At 47.6% G+C, this 20413-nt stretch overlaps 1 protein-coding gene across 1 annotated transcript in view; it reads left to right on the top strand.

Moving 5' to 3' along the window:
• Window positions 1–20413, top strand: part of PGM5 (phosphoglucomutase 5) — an 832754-nt gene that overhangs the window by 750573 nt on the left and 61768 nt on the right. Inside the window, exon 10 of the mRNA XM_086961233.1 lies at window positions 5553–5687. Coding sequence (XP_086817359.1) covers window positions 5553–5687 — 135 coding nt within the window. The remainder of the gene's footprint in view (window positions 1–5552; window positions 5688–20413) is intronic.

Genomic DNA, 20413 nt, shown 5'->3' on the forward strand with positions numbered 1-20413 from the left:
GATTAATCTGGAAATATAGGACCTCATTAACTATATTTTGACACACTGCAGCGCAGCAAGCCTGAATGCTGTGCTGCTGTGTATGAAAATAAAAAGGGAATGCACCATATCTACAAGATATGCCGCATTCCTGTCCTTCGCCCCTGCACCTGCGCACAAACAGCAGCCGTACGCCATTGCAGACACCCTTGCGCCATGTTGCAAGCGTGCCTGCATTGCAGGGATGATTGTTGTTGTCCAGGAAAAGACACCTTCCTGCACAAAAACAATATTTAATGGCATTTTTCTCCTTCTATGTGTGATGAAGAATGCAGCAAACATAGAAAGAGCAAAACACAAGGAGAAATATGTTTTTTTCTTCATTGCGCCACTCCCAGATTTGACACTTTGTAAATCTGGAAATGTCAGATTCCATGGATGTTGCATGGGAACACCCACAGCAGCACCCATGGAATGCCCCTTTCACACAGAGTAATGATTGAAAGGGGCTTATATTTACAAGTCCATAAAGGGTCATGCAGGGTGACTGTACGTTGCCTTGTAAATATGGGCAGTCACACTGCGCCACTGGTGTGTCAAAACAAGTGGCACAATGAGCTTGTAAATAAGCTGCAAACTGTTTTAATTCAGGTAGTCCCTGATCATCATAAGATTCTAGAAAATGATGTTTTCTATTTCCCTCATAGGGTCAGAAAATATATGATCCGCTTATCTCATTGGAACATTTGTTATGATGAACTCCTTGTGCCTGATTAACAAAACTATTGGCATGTTCATGTTTAGCCTACACTCACAAATAGACTTTTTTATTTACTTATTAAATTACGATTGTGTTCACTAACCTAATTTGGCCTTTTTAAGTTCTTTATGTATTCACTGAATTCTTATTGTAGTTAGTTATCGCACATCTACCATTTACATGTCTCAGAGGAAAACCTTATTGTTTGATTCAATATTCCATGTGTAAATGAAGGCTTTTTGTCATGTTATCACTAGTGGTTTCTGATGCCTGAACATAAAAACTGCTCCAGCCAGGTTTCTGGGTTTGGATGCTTTAACATTTTTAGAAATTGAGGAATGTCATCACTGTGTGAGCAGTAAGAATTGTCTAACTCTACTGTCTTTAACTCAATCAATCAATCAGCATTTGTATAGTGTAACACTGTCACCCCTAGGGGTATCTGGGTGCAGAGGGTGCCATGTCTTTCGTAGAAAAGCCAGGTCTTCAGTTCCTTTCTGAAGTCCGCTAAGGAGGGTGCTTTTCGAAGGTGGAGTGTCAGGCCCTTCCAGGTCTTGGTGGTGATGTAGGAGAAGCCCCCACAGTGGCTGCGTCGGATGCAGGGCGTATACGAGGGCGAGAGAGGAGCGCTGGTGTCTTGCGGGTAGATGGTAGTCGAATGTTGATGTAGGATGGTCCCTGATCATGTAGATCTTTGTAGGTGTGCATGAGGACCTGCTATCTCTTCTGGATTGGGAGCCAGTTGAGGTTTTTTGAGGTGATGGTGATGTGCATTTAGGGAATCCCAGGATGAGGCTGTTGCAGTGTTCTGTATTGTCCAGAGTCTTCTGAGCAGCTGGGAGGCACAGAGAGCGTTGCAGTAGTAGAGTCGGCTGGTAACGAGTGCCTGTGTGATGGTCATTCTGGTGTTGATTGGGATCCATCTGAAGATTCTGCGGACCATGCGGAGGGTGTGGAAGCAGGAGGAGGTGACTGCGTTGACCTGTTGTTTCATGGTCAATTGGCTGTCAAGGATGATGTCAAGGTTATGCCCGCGGTATGTAGTCGACATACGATGACGAGAAAAACTTAAATAACAAAAAAAGAAAAACGCTTACCTTGCACTCGCCACATCACCAACTTTGAGCCCATGTGCGTTCTCAGTACAAAAGAACAAGTGACAGTGCTGAGAAGCAAGACCCACCCCACATAAAAGCCTGGTCTTATTTTGTTTTGGGAGCAGTGGTCATGAACATGTATGCTAATTGCTGCTTGCAATTTAGAGAAACACATTTAAGAAAAGCATGTGTGCTTAGAGCAGGAGTGGAGAGGCAGTAAGTTGTGTTTCTTCTGCAGAGTATTGTTTGTATGCAACACTTTGCTGAGCACTTTGGCTTCCCATGTACGACTTAACAGTAGTAGAAATAGAAGACGAGTACCTGATGTTTTCCGTTATTATTTATTTATTTTGTACGTGCTACAATCCACTGTTAGGTATCTTCGAAGTAGGGCTGCTTGAGTATTGACGCTTTGCTTTGGATCTGTGATGCAGATCTGGAGACACTAGCTCATTTAGGCCTAAATGTACCCAGTGTTGCGTGGGATCTCACGTCATGCTATGCAATTGTGCTCTGGGCTTGTAGGCTTTTATAATGTTAAATACATTTGTGCACTGCTTTGCGTCGCTTTGCACCACATGAGCACCTGCACATTAGTAAACAATCCCCTTGCCTGAAAAATTGTAGCGCTGAATTGAGCGAAGGACAAAAAATTGTGCAGCACTAGCTTTAGCAAATGTTGCCTGGCGGTGATGTCATAGGGGCGCTCATATGATAAATGGCTGTTCTGCATGATGCTCAGCTTTGCACTATAATTCCAAGGCGCACCATTAATGTCTAGCTTAGGATTTATACTCTGGGTACAACCTCCAAACTCAAAATCCTACATGTAGACCACCACGCCGGGTTCTGACATATAAGATGTGTGCTTAAATGTAAAGTAAGCAATTTACATTCTGTACAAAAACAATGATTAATAGTATGTTCCTCTTTCTATGTGTGCTGCAGAATACAGCAGGCATAAAAAGAGGAAATACTAGAAGAAATAAAAGTATTTCTCCTTGTTGCGCCATTCCTACACCTCCTCTGGTGAGGCATAGGATTATGATGCATTCCCGGTTGTACAAAATGTTGTAAATCTGGGAATCCATCAAATTCCATGGATATTTTCGTGGGAGCACCCACAGCAACATGCATGGATGCCCATTTCACGCAAAGTAATGCGTGAAATGGGTCAGTATTTGCAAGGCCATGAAAAGTCAAACAGGGTGGTCCTTACGTGGCCTTATAAATATAGGCAAGCCTATTGCGCCCAAAAAAGTGACACTCCAGCGGTGCAATGAGTTTGTAAATATGCTCCCCAGAGCTTGAACGATCCCAACTCGGAGTTACCAGATGAATCATATTATTCAGTTTGTCTGCTGAAAGAAGTGGATGTTATTTGGACAAAGACTGACATCTAGTGGACTAGTCTATTGTTTCAATTTAACAACGTTTTTAAACTCCAAAATTCTACAAAAAGACTCAAACCATTCTGTATTTTGTTTTTAACACCAATGTGTTAACCCCTTCGCTGCGGGGCTAATTTCCCCACAGCGCGGGGGGGAGGGGGGCCGCGCACGAAATTAGCCCCGCGTGTGAGCGTTCCACGGCTCATGACGAGCCTAGGCTCGTCACCAGCACACGAGCACCGTGCTGCATGACGAGCCTAGGCTCGTCATCAGCACAGAAGGGGTTAATGTCTGCCTAGATTGTTGCAAAATTCCACGAGTATGCTATTTTTTGTTTATTCGTATATATGTCATTAAAAAAGAAGTGTATAATCATCAAAGCAACCACGAGTTGTACACAGAGCAAATTCCACTACTATTTCCAATTTCAGCTTCGTCAAAACTATTTGTCATTGAGCAGTGGCAGCTGCTCTCAATGCCAAGTCTTGCGGCAGCGTGTTGGAAACACCCAAAAAAGTGATAACAAAATAATGAAAAGAAGTCTAAAAGAGTACTTACCTGCTGCTGATGGCCGCCACCTTATCCTCTGCTCCTGTCTCCATTCCCCACAGCAGTCCACAGGCATTGCATGGGCTCCCAGATGCCAATCCAGACACTGCTCTCATGCTGGGAATACTATTACGCAGCATGAGAGTAGCACGAGGATTGGTCTGAGCAGCTTGGTTTGGCACTCAAACTGGGCCTGGGAACCTGTTTCTGTTCTCCACCTGGCTGTGCACACAGCTCAGGTTGGAAAAAGTGCTGTACTAAGACAGCTGGCTAAACCCACATGTGCTCTTATGTTGCCCACCAAACCTCCTTGCTTCTGCTGTCCATCAGGATGGCTTAGCCCGCCCTAGCACTTGGCTGGCTCTGGATCAGTGAAAAATAAAATGATAATATTATTGTTTTATTATCATTATTTTTTTCACATTTGCCTCTACTGGCTATCAGCAGTGTGGCGATGCTCCTGCGCCATAACGGAGAAGCCGCCGCTGTCACTGAGTGCGTTAGTATCTCATAGACAGGCATTTATCTGAGCCTCTCTAAATCAACCTTGCTGTTCTTTCTTTTTTGTTTGTTATCAGTACCTCCATTGTAATTTACTTCCCTCCACATTGTACTTTTTGTTAGAAGTGGGAAAGCCACTGAAAGCTCGAGCCAGACTCGCTTTTGAATCCTGGCTGTGGCGCAGCTTGAAGTCCTGTTGGAACTCGAACCCAAAACAAACCGAGCTTTCAAGTGGCTTCTGCCTGCCACCCTGCATCTATATGGGATGTGAGATACAGTCAGAGCTGCATACTTTGGAACTGGAGAACCAAGTTCAAGTATGGGCGTGGGCTCAACATCCTATGATTTTGAGCAAATCACTTAGGACCTCATTTATGAAAATGATTGCATCGCTGCGTGAAAACAGCGATGCAACAGTTTTCACTGTACCCTCCTTGCGACAGGATGGATACGGCGTATTTAATGTACGGCACTTCATGTCACAAGGAGTTACAGATATGTCAGTATTTTTGACATCTGTAGGCGCAAAAGTGGTGCATTGCTGGGGTGTATCTGAAAACAAGCGCAACTCCAGTGATGCGTCCTTTCACATGGGGCAAGCCCCACATGAAGGGCCTGCATCAGTCTTATGCCTGCTGTGAGGCAGGCGTAAGATATTGACTCAATAGAGTCCTAGAAGTGGCGCACTGAAATCTTAGACTTCAATGTGCCACTACTACGAGGCTTTTCGCAGAGTAACGCCATTCCCGCATACATTATACCTGGCGCAGGTATAATGTGGTGCAGGGTTTACAAAATTATATGTCACTTTGTAAATAGGGGCAACATGGCACAGATGTAGGAGATTTAATCTTTTTCTTCTCCCTCCTCACTTTCTATGCACTGCTTTTCATTATAAATCAATACAATTTATTGAACACAAAAAAAAGTTAGACCAAATGTTGACACATGACCTCAAGATATGTTGAAAAGTTATTCCAGCCACAGCATACAGCTTAATGTGAATCTGAAATGTCAATAGTCAGTTATTTTAATTGAAGCTAATATAAACAGAATTGATAATGGGTCCTTAATAACATGTATCGACTATTCTGGGCCCTGGTTGTGATGGCCCAAAACATACTCTTTGATTCGCCGGAGAATAGTCAGCTGCTTATAATACACCAATGGTGTTAAAAGTGAATCTACCTTTTTGCATGAAACCCGATGTACGAACAGTACCTCAAAGCGGATCACAATAGCCATCTAACTCTTTCTTCTATGTCACTCTTGCAGGGACTACGCATATTTTTCAAGGACAGCGCCAGGATTATCTTCAGGCTCAGTTCATCTGCAAGTTTGGGCGCCACCTTCAGGATCTATGCAGAAAGTTATGAAAAGGATCCGAGCACACACGACAGGGAGCCACAGGTAAGACACCGGCAACAAACGACGCCTCTCGAGATATCCACGGTTTATTTTCAATACAGGCGCCACTGTCATTTTTCGGTGTCTAAAAGTGTTTTTTTTTTATATTTCTTGTTAAATTGAATTCTCATTGTTAAATCTGGCGTCAGGCAGCTACTTTTGTTGTGAACATGACGAAAATGGCCTTGAGCTCAGCCCCTTCAGCCATTGGTTGTTTGAAGTGTCCATCACATATTCTTTTAGCCCACAGGAGTATCGCGGAGGTTTATATTTTGAAATGGTAAAGTAGTCCGTCTCCCATATCACAGCTTTTCTTCGCAGCTGATCACACAATAAAGCCTTTGCTGCCACATTGATAGTGTGGGAGCTATGCTGTTCGATCAAGGCTGTGCTGAGTTTTCCCAGGAGCACAAGCTGAGAGCAGCTCTATTAGGACGAGCTGAGAAGCAGATGCACAGTGTACAGGTTTTCTGCTGGCACGGCAGCCGTGATTTTCACCAGCTGGGCTGTGTGACCAGAAGTGGCTCCAATACCTAGAATATAGCAATAGAGTCACTATATGCATCTTTGGCCGCCACACCTGCTGCCCCCATATTCACGCACCACCGCTGTTCAGTATCTCAAACCTCTCGCCATGCCACGTGGGTCACACACCTCTTGTTCATGGGAATTCAAGAAGCCACTCTGATACATTTGCACTAACACCTTTGTGTGCTCTCAATGCACACACACACACACAGGTTTTTGGATATCAGTCGGAAAGCCTCCGACAGGCCCGGACTCGCCGTAGCGGGCACCGGGCAATCCCCCGGTGCGCCGCACGGGTGGAGGCCGGTTTTGAGCCACTGGGGGCCGATTTTGTTACAGGGCCTTTTTTGCAGCATAGCCGCAAAATCGGCCCTGTAACAAAATCGGACGAAAACCGGCCCGGCAAAGAGCTTGGTGGCTGGCCGAGCACTTTGCCAGGGCTAGTTTTGGTTCCCAGTCCGGCCCTTCATCCAAGGTTTCAAATCCGATATCCTGACTACAATGACAACAGTTGGATTTGAAACCGGCCTGTCAATCCAACTGGCTTCCGACGGGCTCAAAGAGCCCGTTGGCCAGTTGGAACCGCCACATAATTCCATACAAACGGCATTTCCGCAGTATGGATTATGATATCCATTTTCGACTATATTTCCATGTCAAACTTTCTGACATGGAAAGCCTGTGAGCAAACAAATTTGGGGGCCCCTAGTCGGTCCCCCTTCTTACACTGCCTCCAGTTGGGGGCCGAGGGGGGACCTATGGTGACTCCCTGTAAATCCCTGCACCGTGTGACAGGCACAATGAGGTGCCTGCTACACGGTGCAGGTATTTACAGTGACTCCCTGGGCCTGACCAAAGCAGTCATGCGCACTCTCGCTTTTTCTCTATGTAGGCTGCATGCAGCCTACATAGAAAAATGGCCTCCTCATAAGCGCCCAGCTGGGCGCCGTCCCCACCAATCACAACGTTGCCACTGCTGCATTGTGATTGGCTTAGGGGAGGGGAGAGGAGGGGAGGGGAGTGGAGGCAGGCAGCCTGCTTCCTGGCATGAAAGCAGGAAAGCAGCAGGAAAACACGGGAGCAGCGGGACCCGGCCAGGAGCGGAGGCAGCACGGGACCCAGTAAGGTACGTGCTGGGTCCCCCACCTGTGAGTCATGTCGGCCGTGACTGGGCCCGACTCAGAATGTGCCGAGGGGCCCCTGCTGTAAATCTCATGTATTCATAGGTTTTCGGGTAAATGTACCCACCTACACCGCAGGCACTGCAGGGGACGGCTCCATCCATTATGCCTACCCAAAGCGTCTGCCTGTGCCTTGATTTCTGTGTAAAATAAAATGCCCAGGTTAAGGTGGGCATGGGTTTAGGGGCATGCGTAATTATGGAAATCAGAAAGGGAGAAAAAAAAGAGCCCTTTTTAGGTAGAGGTACTATCTGGTCTGCCGAAGGCAGAACCGGAAGTACCGAGATTTTATGTTTCTTAGAGTGGACTATTTGTCCCGCCTCTGTTTTTGCCTCTCTCACATTGGCTGGCTTCCTAAACGGAGGCCAGCCATTGGAGGAGAGAGCAGTCCCTCCCAATAGGCTCCGTCCTTTTCGGATTTGGAGGTGTGTTTGGTATTCTTCTTTCCACTTTTAGGCCACGCCCATTCAGAGAACACCGAACACGCCCCCGAATCTGAAAAATTTCTGAAGCTTGAGGCTGCCATTTTCCTGCTGGTAAAGTTGAGGTAGGCTGCTCTTTCCTCGTTCTCGCCGTCTTTTTTCCCGCCCCCTCCCGCTGTCCGTGTCTTTGTTCCCATAGTATCCCGCCCCCCACCCGCTGTCCGTGTCTTGGTTCCCGTTGTATCCCGCCCCCCTCCCGCTGTCCGTGTTTTTGTATCCCGCCCCCCTCCTGCTGTACCTGGATCGCCACCTACGCCGCCATGACCCGCTGCCGCTCCACTGGGTGGCTCCTCCCAGAGCTCGCTGTTGTGCTAAAAACCTCCCACCTTTCTCTTCTGAAAGGCATCTATGCTCTGACCCCGTGTGCCGCCGCTGATCGCAGCCGCCGCCACACCGTGTCCCCAAAGGACCGCCCCGCACCCTGCTTCCACCCATCTCCGAGGACGAAGTGCACCGCCCGCCTATCAGCCCCCATTGAGCTCCAGGGACCCGAGTGAGTCATTCGTACGGTGCGTGCCCTTGAGCGTTTGCTCCGCACCGTACCTTGCTGCGGAGGCCGCACCACACCAGCTGACCAGCTTGTACGAGTTGTACCCGCTGCTGGGTGCCCCCGCGCCGCCTCCCCTCCTTGCCTGCTCCCTCCAGTATCCGGCCCGTGTCCCAACGCCGGTAAAGTGCGTTGATCTGCCCCTCACCAGAGGGAATCCCGAGGCTGCACCACAGTCGGAGGAGCTGCCCTGTACACGGAGTACGGGCCGCTTTAAAGTGGCCTTCCCTGCCGAAGGATTTCCCAGAAGCTGCGCATCGAAGACGCCAGGACACAGACAGCGCCCCTGACCGCTCGCAGAGCCCATCGGAGGCCCGCTCCAGCGCCACACCTCCTAACGCCGCCACGAGCCGAGCCCCCCTCAAGGCGCCCTGCTGAGCCTGTCCCGGTCCACAGCTGTTCCCCGCATTTGTCCGTGGCAACCCCCTCCCCTTTGTGCAAGGTACTGTAACGTGTATGTTCGAGGGCGCAAGTCGCGGACTCGAAGGTCCGCCCCTCGGGGACACCCTTGCTGGCTGTGAACCCCTTGCAGGGCCGGATAAGCTGCTGGTGCCCCAGTTCACGAAGCGCACAGAGCAGCGCCTTGAAGCCAAGCCTCTTTGAGTTAAGAATCTGACCTAAAGCAAATTTTAATCAAGAATTCTGTCGCAATCGCTTTTGAGGGCATTTAAACCTGTCCCCCCTTTTTTTATGAAAGACGCTTTGCTGACAGAGCATTGTTTTAAGGAGATCTGAACCTAGAGGGTGAGCAGGGGTTATTCTTAAAGGGTAGTTCCCTTGCCCTGACTAGAGGGGAGGGTCCCTGTTTGTCACAAGTGCATACTTGCGCCAACCAGAGACCCCAAATTCCACACCACTCTCTTCCCCCACACCACTCTCTTCCCGCACACCTCTCACTACGTTACTCTCTCTCTCCCTAACTCTCTCACTAACATTCTCACTACCTCACTATCTCTCACTACCTCACTATCACTCACTATACTACACTCTCTCACTAACTCTCTAACTCACAACTCAACTCTCTCTTTCTCACAGCAACACAATATCACTACAACAGTAACTATCTCACTCTAACACACTACTCAAAATTCACTCTCTCTCTATCTCACTACCTCTCTAGCACTACATCACTCTATCTATTTCTATCTCACTCTCACTACTTCACTATATCACCACACACTCTCAAAAAATAACTACATCACTCTCTCACTACCTCACAACTTCACTCTCTTTCTAAATTACTAATTCACTCTATCTCACTACCTCACTCTCAAATACACTAAGGCCCTTACACTCTCTCTTTCACTACCTCACTATCTCACTACATCACTCTGTTTCTATCTTTATACCTCACAACATCAGTAACACTCAATACTTCACTCTCTCTTTCAATACATCAATCTTTCTCTATCTCACTACCTAACAACATCACTCTCCATCACTACCTCACTCTCTATCTGCCTCACTCTCTCACTACATCACTCACTCTCTATTTCAATACCTCTCTATCTTGTTACCTCACTCTCTCCCTGCTAATGCAATATGTCTAAGGCAATATGTAACACATATGCAAACACTTAAGCTATTGACAATAGAAATGACAATAACATTTACTTAGGGATAAAAAAAAAATAATAAGCAATGCCAATAGCTCTACCTATAATATTGCCGAGACCATTGCATTGTAAATGCTTGTTGTATATTTGTCCCAAAATTTCCTCCATTTCTAGTTCCGGAAGTGACTAAATAGTGGCTTTTGATACTGTAAAAATAATCGAGATTATGTGAGTAAACAAAATTTTGTACTGCTCCTCTTAGCAAGGGTGTTATTGGTCGTAACGCAAGCTATGTGAATGGGCCCCACCCCAAATAGTGGGCTAGTAACTGACAAACATATTTGGGGTCCCGAAGGCCTCTTACACCCCTGGGCCCTGGTGCCACTACACCTTTTGTACCATTGATACTGCGCCCGTTGCTGTTCCGGTACTGATCTAAGTTCAGGGAGATGTGGCTTAACATGGACATCGATAGTAGGGTGTAAGAGGACCCACACCTTTAGTGTTCCCCGTCAGCATAAGACTTTGCCAGCAGGTCAGAATGGCACAGGTTATTAAACGCGCCAGTCTCGGACACCGAGAAAGCCTGAACTCCACCCTTAGTAAATAAAGGCAGGTTTTGCGGGGGGCATACTTATGGCTGAGTAGTTATCTGGTGGGTGCTGGGAAATCTCTTGGGTCGGCGATGGCGGCATCATTTGATCCTGGGGACATGTGCTGGTAGAGTGGAAGCGCCTCGTTCACTCACACGGATGTCAGATACAATTAGAGGCGCAACTAGAGCCACATTTCGGGGGGCCTAAGAAAAAATTTCGGGGGGGAGGGCTGAAACTTTAAGCAATAGGCAGAGTGAAGCTGCAGGGGCTCTTGGAAGGGGTGACACAACATCAAAGCCCCATTAACATGCATATGGTCTTTTAAAGACCTGTGAAGTGCTCGGGTGCGGCTGTGTGTGCACCCGGGAGCCGTCTGAGCCCGGGCTGCCACACACGACGGGGTGTGAGGGGGTGGGGGAGGGGGGGCTGAAGCCCTTTGATTCCAATGGGTGGTGCGCGCCTGGATACAATTGATAGCATTGTTTGGGTATTGAGCTGGTTACATTTTAGAGAGTGTTTTACATTGCGACGCTTTGGCATGTTTAAATGTGTCACGTTTAAACAATGCATGATTTGGATGTGACTCGATTAATAATTATAGTCACAATCGGGAAAAGTTTGTGGATCCTTACATTCTTTTGGAATGCTTGCTCGCTAACACACTGTGGTGGTAGTGAATGCGTGTCGAAAAGTAGATGGAATTAATTTGTTTGAGCAACATCCCATATGGAAAAACACTCACCCAACGTGGGCATCCCCATACTGTATTTAAAAAAGAAACCATAATTTGTTGCGTGTGAAACGAGTGCACATTTTAGTGCATGAGAAGAGTTGTTTGATCATCGACAGATTGGATTCTTAATGTTGTAGGGGCATTCAACCGATCATGATACCACATATGGCATATTTATTCAGGTCGGACTCAAGGCACAGCACTCACCCCCCAATGTTTACACTCACCCAACTTCAAACGTCACCAGCCACCACTGGTCAGAACCCCAGTATTGATGAGTGTGTGAGGGAAACACAAGTGAAATTTGAAACAATGGGCTCCAGCAGTGAACTGTGAAGCACACATTTGCAAATATACAAGTAAAATATGGTATTAGTATGGTGCAATGAGGTCGTCTTTTACAGCAGACAATTCCCCTCTCACAATGGCATCTCACATGAGTATCAATATATCACAAGTTGCCACCCCTGGACAAATGCCTCAGGGGTGTCCTGGGACAGAGGATAGGCCTTTTTTGCTTTTCATAAATTAAGATGCTTAATTTTAAGACATCTTTACGGCTCCACACTGTGCCTGTTTACTTTCTTATATGATTGTGTGATCACTTCATTATAGAAATGAGTGTTACTTCTCCATAAGGTGCCGTTCTGTCACGTTTCACTGGAACACATGCGCATGGGCGTAGGAAGTGTGGGGGACGCGGGGGATATATCCCCCCCAGATTTTGGAGTGGGGGGACACTGGGGACAAGGGTGGGCGAGACGAGGGGACAAAAGAATTTCCCCTCTCTCTCCTGTCTGTGGCAGGGCCATTAGCGCGTGAAAGCACTACCTAATGGCCCTGCACTTGACCTGCCTGGAGTCAAAGAGGTCACCCGCCCTCTGCCCTTTGTTATGCTGCAGGAAGGCTCGGCGTCCTGGGAAGGGCAGAGAAGGGGAAAAAACTGTCTCTTTTCCTTCATAGAGAGAAAATATGAGAGGTACCCCTTAACGAAAATCAAGGGAAGTAGGGTTAGCCAACCAATGCGAAAAGGAGAGATTCACTTGAACAGAAATAAAATTTGTAAAACTTTAGGGACGAAAACAATTACAAGATTCACGTATATAAAAAAAGACCACAATTTATTGATCATACAATAATTAAAAAAGTGGACGGTTTGAAGACCACTTGACACAGATTTTTAAAACAAAGATAACAATAAAAATACCTGACATTTAATATTGACCAGCAAAATTGTTACATGGAGACAGAAAACAGTAAGATATTGAACTCATACAATACTAAGCGTATATTCAAACTCTATTTCTGACACCAATGTTGTGCACACAACAATACAGTGTATCAACAAGAATATCCGAGTCGTGAATTATACTGAAGAATGCGTCGACGCGTTTCGGTGGTTTCCCACAATTCTATCCACCTTTGTCAAGACTACAATTGGTATCTGTCGTAGTACAGGGTCAATATAATCTCCCTTTAAATCCGCTTTTCGATGCTGTCAGATATCCATTATTTTCCACGATAAAATATGGTGTAGGCAACGAAATACTGGCTTCATATGTCCGTTTTAAAATTGCGTCTCTTTATCGAGTTTCAGGTAAAGAGTCCTGTTACTAGGGTGCTTAAACGTTGGCAGTAGTCATTCCAAATAGTTAAGCCTCGTAGTACACTTTTCTTTCTTTTTAAAAAAACCAGGGGCGCTTACGTCATGTCCTTGCGACGTGAACAAGTGTTTCACTATTGGATCGCAAAGGACTGCCTGCTTCTCCGGTTGCGTGAAGTCTTCATTGGTGTCAGAAATAGAGTTTGAATATACGCTTAGTATTGTACGAGTTCAATGTCTTACTGTTTTCTGTCTCCATGTAACCATTTTGCTGGTCAATATTGAATGTCAGGTATTTTTATTGTTATCTTTGTTTTCAAAATCTGTGTCAAGTGGACTTCAAACCGTCCACTTTTTTAATTATTGTATGATCAATAAATTGTGGACTTTTTTTATATACGTGAATCTTGTAATTGTTTTCGTCCCTAAAGTTTTACAAATTTTATTTCTGTTCAAGGGAATCTTTTCCTTCATACCCATTTCTGCCTCTGTCTCGCTCCTCCTTAAGTTCTGATTTCAAGAGGTCTCATGTACTCTCGCTTGCATCTCTTTTCTTTATTTGCTCATTTACTGACCGTTTTATAATCCCAAAGAAAAACCTCGGGACGGAGAGAAAAAAAATGAAATACCTAAATTAAGCAATACAGAGTGGTCAGCAGACAGGCCAGATTGGTATTTACACCCACACATATTAAAACCACTATACAGAGTTTGCCAGTGAAAGCGCTTTCTTTTTTTTCTTCTTTCTTTGAACAACATTGTTTTCCCAGGGTGGGGAAGTGCACTATTCCTAAAGGGACTGCAATACCTGGTTGATGGGTGAAGTGGAAATGTTTAATACAATCGTTGTCAACTGTTTTAATTATTTTAGCTTATAAAATGTGTACTGCGGCTCTGTGTTCGGGGATGCGATTTTTTTTTTAAACCAAACTGCTTACATTTTGAAAGGATATAAGCAATGGACATTGAAACGGGTCCCTTCCTGGTCCTGTAGCCATGTCCTGAATTTTTCAGGAAAAATCACTTACTGATTTCTGAATAATGAGTTTAAAACTGTTAAGGTAACCATGTTGTTCCTGAATACATTTCACATGATTTGCTTATTCTTGCATTCCTTATGAGAGTTTGCTTTTTTCAGGGTGTTTTTCATTTTTTTTCAGGCAGCATTTTACTGTTGTCTAGTGCATAATTTGAATTTAGTTGCAGCACAATTCAGTTGTAGCTGAAGGCAGTGCAAGTTTCTCTCAGTGGGGCACTATGGTGTTCAGTGTGGGAGAGGATGTGGCACTCTGGCCAGAGCTGCTGAATTTGGAACTGGCGCACCATTTTCAGCCTTCATAACCAGTCCACCAGACCACACTCCTGACCAAGCTCATTCCGATGCTACACCTTAGGAGGACCGATAGACCTTAGAAGCCCTGGTGTCTTAGCACCCGCAGGTGGACCCTAACGGTGGCAAGTGTGAGTTAACCTTGAAGGCTTGTCCACCACAATCAATACTGCAGTTCACCTCCAGTCTTGTGAGCAGGCATATGAGAAACACACCCTAGATTGACAGTGACTGTCACTGAGGTCACAAGATCCTTGAGGCCAGTCCACCGCTTACATTGGTACCTCTATTGGCCTTTTTCAGCAGTAGAGGTGCAACTTACCAGGGGTTGGCAATGTAGGATTTGCATGCACACCAAACTTAGGGGGTGATTATAATGGAGGTGGAACCGCCACATCACCCCGTCAGTGGCGGTCCCACCGCCATCGGTGACTGCATCTACGCCAACCATATTACAATGGCAGGTGGTTCCCTGGTGGTTGGAAAGACCAACCGCCACGCACCCGACTGGCTCCTTGAGCCCGCCAGTGCGGCGGAGGGGCTCGTGGTTCCTACAATGCTGGTGGTACCCAACAGGCACCACAGTAAGGTTTACGATACCTCTTACCCGCCAGCCTATCCATGGCAGTTCACCCACCATGACATTTTGGTGGAAAGGGACATTGGAGGGCCATAGCGGGCCCCTTTCCCCCCGTCCCCAGACATGGGACCAGGGGGGCATCTAATAAGCCCCCCTACATATCATTGCACCATGTGGCAGGTACCGCATTGTGCCTGCCACGTAGTGCAGTGATATATGTAACATGTCAGTTTTTACATTACGGCAGATGATTCAGCCAGCAGCACCTGCTGCAATGTAAAAGATACTGCAAACAAAACAGGTGATGGATCGAATGTGGATCAATGTCACACATTCAACCCAGTCCAAAGATCTGGGCCCAAATCCATCGTTTTTTTGCACTCCACACCACCCTGGGTTAGACAATGGCGATATGCAAATCAGCTCTGACCCTGTGCCCCATGGGAACAGTCCAGTCCGAACTACAAAAGCCATGTCCTTCCCAGAACGGAATCAAGCATCCGAGGACCGGACCGGTTTCGAGGTAACACCTCTCATCAGCCCGGCTAGCTTGACTCCAGTGGTGTGGAGTGCCTGGGACCCACGTCTGAGCATCCCCAGCGCACTTATGGCGGTATTGCAAACAAAACAGGTGATGGACCGAATGTGGATCAATGTCACACATTCAACCCAGTCCAAAGATCTGGGCCCAAATCCATCGTTTTTTTGCACTCCACACCACCCTGGGTTAGACAATGGCGATATGCAAATCAGCTCTGACCCTGTGCCCCATGGGAACAGTCCAGTCCGAACTACAAAAGCCATGTCCTTCCCAGAACGGAATCAAGCATCCGAGGACCGGACCGGTTTCGAGGGAACACCTCTCATCAGCCCGGCTAGCTTGACTCCAGTGGTGTGGAGTGCCTGGGACCCACGTCTGAGCATCCCCAGCGCACTTATGGCGGTATTGCAAACAAAACAGGTGATGGACCGAATGTGGATCAATGTCACACATTCAACCCAGTCCAAAGATCTGGGCCCACATCCATCGTTTTTTTGCACTCCACACCACCCTGGGTTAGACAATGGCGATATGCAAATCAGCTCTGACCCTGTGCCCCATGGGAACAGTCCAGTCCGAACTACAAAAGCCATGTCCTTCCCAGAATGGAATCAAGCATCCGAGGACCGGACCGTTTTCGAGGTAACACCTCTCATAAGCCCGGCTAGCTTGACTCCAGTGGTGTGGAGTGCCTGGGACCCACGTCTGAGCATCCCCAGCGCACTTATGGCGGTATTGCAAACAAAACAGGTGATGGACCGAATGTGGATCAATGTCACACATTCAACCCAGTCCAAAGATCTGGGCCCAAATCCATCGTTTTTTTGCACTCCACACCACCCTGGGTTAGACAATGGCGATATGCAAATCAGCTCTGACCCTGTGCCCCATGGGAACAGTCCAGTCCGAACTACAAAAGCCATGTCCTTCCCAGAACGGAATCAAGCATCCGAGGACCGGACCGGTTTCGAGGTAACACCTCTCATCAGCCCGGCTAGCTTGACTCCAGTGGTGTGGAGTGCCTGGGACCCACGTCTGAGCATCCCCAGCGCACTTATGGCGGTATTGCAAACAAAACAGGTGATGGACCGAATGTGGATCAATGTCACACATTCAACCCAGTCCAAAGATCTGGGCCCAAATCCATCGTTTTTTTGCACTCCACACCACCCTGGGTTAGACAATGGCGATATGCAAATCAGCTCTGTCCCTGTGCCCCATGGGAACAGTCCAGTCCGTACTACAAAAACCATGTCCTTCCCAGAACGGAATCAAGCATCCGAGGACCGGACCGGTTTCGAGGTAACACCTCTCATCAGCCCGGCTAGCTTGACTCTAGTGGTGTGGAGTGCCTGGGACCCACGTCTGAGCATCCCCAGCGCACTTATGGCGGTATTGCAAACAAAACAGGTGATGGACCGAATGTGGATCAATGTCACACATTCAACCCAGTCCAAAGATCTGGGCCCAAATCCATCGTTTTTTTGCACTCCACACCACCCTGGGTTAGACAATGGCGATATGCAAATCAGCTCTGACCCTGTGCCCCATGGGAACAGTCCAGTCCGAACTACAAAAGCCATGTCCTTCCCAGAACGGAATCAAGCATCCGAGGACCGAACCGGTTTCGAGGTAACACCTCTCATCAGCCCGGCTAGCTTGACTCCAGTGGTGTGGAGTGCCTGGGACCCACGTCTGAGCATCCCCAGCGCACTTATGGCGGTATTGCAAACAAAACAGGTGATGGGCCGAATGTGGATCAATGTCACACATTCAACCCAGTCCAAAGATCTGGGCCCAAATCCATCATTTTTTTGCACTCCACACCACCCTGGGTTAGACAATGGCGATATGCAAATCAGCTCTGACCCTGTGCCCCATGGGAACAGTCCAGTCCGAACTACAAAAGCCATGTCCTTCCCAGAACGGAATCAAGCATCCGAGGACCGGACCGGTTTCGAGGTAACACCTCTCATCAGCCCGGCTAGCTTGACTCCAGAGGTGTGGAGTGCCTGGAACCCACGTCTGAGCATCCCCAGCGCACTTATGGCGGTATTGCAAACAAAACAGGTGATGGACCGAATGTGGATCAATGTCACACATTCAACCCAGTCCAAAGATCTGGGCCCAAATCCATCGTTTTTTTGCACTCCACACCACCCTGGGTTAGACAATGGCGATATGCAAATCAGCTCTGACCCTGTGCCCCATGGGAACAGTCCAGTCCGAACTACAAAAGCCATGTCCTTCCCAGAACGGAATCAAGCATCCGAGGACCGGACCGGTTTCGAGGTAACACCTCTCATCAGCCCGGCTAGCTTGACTCCAGTGGTGTGGAGTGCCTAGGACCCACGTCTGAGTATCCCCAGCGCACTTATGGCGGTATTGCAAACAAAACAGGTGATGGACCGAATGTGGATCAATGTCACACATTCAACCCAGTCCAAAGATCTGGGCCCAAATCCATCGTTTTTTTGCACTCCACATCACCCTGGGTTAGACAATGGCAATATGCAAATCAGCTCTGACCCTGTGCCCCATGGGAACAGTCCAGTCCGAACTACAAAAGCCATGTCCTTCCCAGAACGGAATCAAGCATCCGAGGACCGGACCGGTTTCGAGGTAACACCTCTCATCAGCCCGGCTAGCTTGACTCCAGTGGTGTGGAGTGCCTGGGACCCACGTCTGAGCATCCCCAGTGCACTTATGGCGGTATTGCAAACAAAACAGGTGATGGACCGAATGTGGATCAATGTCACACATTCAACCCAGTCCAAAGATCTGGGCCCAAATCCATCGTTTTTTTGCACTCCACACCACCCTGGGTTAGACAATGGCGATATGCAAATCAGCTCTGACCCTGTGCCCCATGGGAACAGTCCAGACCGAACTACAAAAGCCATGTCCTTCCCAGAACGGAATCAAGCATCCGAGGACCGGACCGGTTTCGAGGTAACACCTCTCATCAGCCCGGCTAGCTTTACTCCAGTGGTGTGGAGTGCCTGGGACCCACGTCTGAGCATCCCCAGCGCACTTATGGCGGTATTGCAAACAAAACAGGTGATGGACCGAATGTGGATCAATGTCACACATTCAACCCAGTCCAAAGATCTGGGCCCAAATCCATCGTTTTTTTGCACTCCACACCACCCTGTGTTAGACAATGGCGATATGCAAATCAGCTCTGACCCTGTGCCCCATGGGAACAGTCCAGTCCGAACTACAAAAGCCATGTCCTTCCCAGAACGGAATCAAGCATCCAAGGACCGGACCGGTTTCGAGGTAACACCTCTCATCAGCCCGGCTAGCTTGACTCCAGTGGTGTGGAGTGCCTGGGACCCACGTCTGAGCATCCCCAGCGCACTTATGGCGGTATTGCAAACAAAACAGGTGATGGACCGAATGTGGATCAATGTCACACATTCAACCCAGTCCAAAGATCTGGGCCCAAATCCATCGTTTTTTTGCACTCCACACCACCCTGGGTTAGACAATGGCGATATGCAAATCAGCTCTGACCCTGTGCCCCATGGGAACAGTCCAGTCTGGGCCCAGATCTTTGGACTGGGGTGAATGTGTGACATTGATCCACATTCTGTCCATCACCTGTTTTGTTTGCAATTGCCGCCATAAGTGCGCTGGGGATGCTCAGACGTGGGTCCCAAGCACTCCACACCACTGGAGTCAAGCTAGCCGGGCTGATGAGAGGTGTTACCTCGAAACCGGTCCGGTCCTCGGATGCTTGATTCCGTTCTGGGAAGGACATGGCTTTTGTAGTTTGGACTGGACTGTTCCCATGGGGCACAGGGTCAGAGCTGATTTGCATGTCGCCATTGTCTAACCCAGGGTGGTGTGGAGTGCAAAAAAACGGTGGATTTGGGCCCAGATCTTTGGACTGGGGTGAGTGTGTGACATTGATCCACATTCTGTCCATCACCTGTTTTGTTTGCAATTGCCGCCATAAGTGCGCTGGGGATGCTCAGACGTGGGTCCCAGGCACTCCACACCACTGGAGTCAAGCTAGCCGGGCTGATGAGGTGTTACCTCGAAACCGGTCCGGTCCTCGGATGCTTGATTCCGTTCTGGGAAGGACATGGCTTTTGTAGTTCGGACTGGACTGTTCCAATGGGGCACAGGGTCAGAGCTGATTTGCATGTCGCCATTGTCTAACCCAGGGTGGTGTGGAGTGCAAAAAAACGGTGGATTTGGGCCCAGATCTTTGGACTGGGGTGAATGTGTGACATTGATCCACATTCTGTCCATCACCTGTTTTGTTTGCAATGTAAAAGATGGGCACGGCGAACGCCATAGTGGCGGTCGCATTGTAATGCCTTTCGTGGGGCCGCCACCTTGAAGGCCAGTGGTCCCATTGCCCGATTCGATGGCGGACGGACTGAAGTCCGCCAGCCTTTGTAATCAGCCCCTAAGTTTGCAAACTTCATGGTCTCTGCTTCATGCACAAACACTTTTAACATGTGCAGCCTTCTTTCGGGCCACTGGAGTTATGCAGCAATGGGGGTCAAAATTATGTTGCAGTATTGACTAAATGATGCAACAATAAAAAGGCTGCAGTGTGATGCAGTGCATTTTATGATAATTTATTATTTTAATATATATATACATACTAACAGCCTCTGCAAAGCTTTTGCCTCATTAGTACCTGTGTAACATACAAATGCAGCAGAGGAAAAGGTGACCAGTCAACCTTTGCAAAGGGCCCTGCACTTCACAGAACATAAGTCACATACATTTTAGTAATTTTTGATCCGTTTGAGCTACAACATTGTTTTGGGTCAAATTGTTAGATTATGCAGGAGATGATGTATTATGTGGCAAATATGATACATTCTCTCACACATGGGAGGGGAGAGGGTCTACACACAACTCTACCACCCCGAACCCCGTAAAGTAAATATAATAAACACGAAGAGGGGTGGAGAGGAAAGAAAAACATATAACAAAGCGTACAAGTAGTGACACAGTTGTGTATTATGAAAAACTGCCCTCACTCACACATTATTGCAAATATGATACAGCCATAGTTCAGTAGAA

This window comes from Lissotriton vulgaris, chromosome 3_1 (genome assembly GCF_964263255.1).
Source record: "Lissotriton vulgaris chromosome 3_1, aLisVul1.2, whole genome shotgun sequence".
NCBI lineage: Eukaryota > Metazoa > Chordata > Amphibia > Caudata > Salamandridae > Lissotriton > Lissotriton vulgaris.